At 38.7% G+C, this 728-nt stretch overlaps 1 protein-coding gene across 1 annotated transcript; it reads right to left on the reverse strand.

Annotated features, from left to right (window-relative positions):
* Nucleotides 1–226: 226 nt before the first annotated feature.
* Nucleotides 227–604, reverse strand: LOC130612813 (uncharacterized). Its single transcript, XM_057434164.1, has one exon. It carries the CDS (start codon nucleotides 602–604, stop codon nucleotides 227–229), a length of 378 nt encoding a protein of 125 aa, XP_057290147.1.
* Nucleotides 605–728: the final 124 nt, after the last annotated feature.

Below are 728 nucleotides of genomic sequence, written 5' to 3' on the forward strand. Positions count from 1 at the left end.
CGCCAAAACGATCAAGCATATTCAACGGTCTCATCATTTGCTCGTCATATCGAGAAAACAAACTAAACTTTTCTAAAATCTCAATAGCATTCCGGACTTCAGTTATTCCAGGCTTAACGAGTTACTCCTCATGGAACATTTTTTTCTCTTGGTCATCATCATCTTGACTAATAAATTGAGCTAAAATTTCTTGTTCTGTTAAAATACCTTCGTTGGTGCTCACGTCCTAATCAAAATCGATGTAGTCGTCAGGTGTGAGACCAATTCCGATCCGCTCACCAAAGTTCGCCTGAAGGTAATTAAGATCAGTATTCAGCGTTTCATACATTTCCTCGTCATCGGTTTCAAGACATACAAAAGGGTTGTCGTCATTATTGACAGCACTTTCTGCTGCTTCGACAGAGATATCAGCCTTTCGAAAACAGTTGGTGAATGAAGCATTGGGAACAGCATCCCACGCTTTTTTCAGCATAAACATGGCGTTAAGAATAGAGAAGGTTGGTAACAGCATTTTCTTTTCCAAGGCATGTATTAGCTTTTTGACTGCGACAGAACTATATTTAGCCTTTAAAGATCGAATAATGCCTTGATCAATGGGCTGCATGACAGAAGTCGTGTTCGGTGGAAGAAATATTATTTCAACCCAATCAAGATTTTTCACGTGTGGATGATTTGCTGGACAGTTATCGATGATTAAGACAATTTTTATCTTAACTGCACCAAACTTT

This window comes from Hydractinia symbiolongicarpus, chromosome 10 (assembly GCF_029227915.1).
Source record: "Hydractinia symbiolongicarpus strain clone_291-10 chromosome 10, HSymV2.1, whole genome shotgun sequence".
Lineage (NCBI taxonomy): Eukaryota > Metazoa > Cnidaria > Hydrozoa > Anthoathecata > Hydractiniidae > Hydractinia > Hydractinia symbiolongicarpus.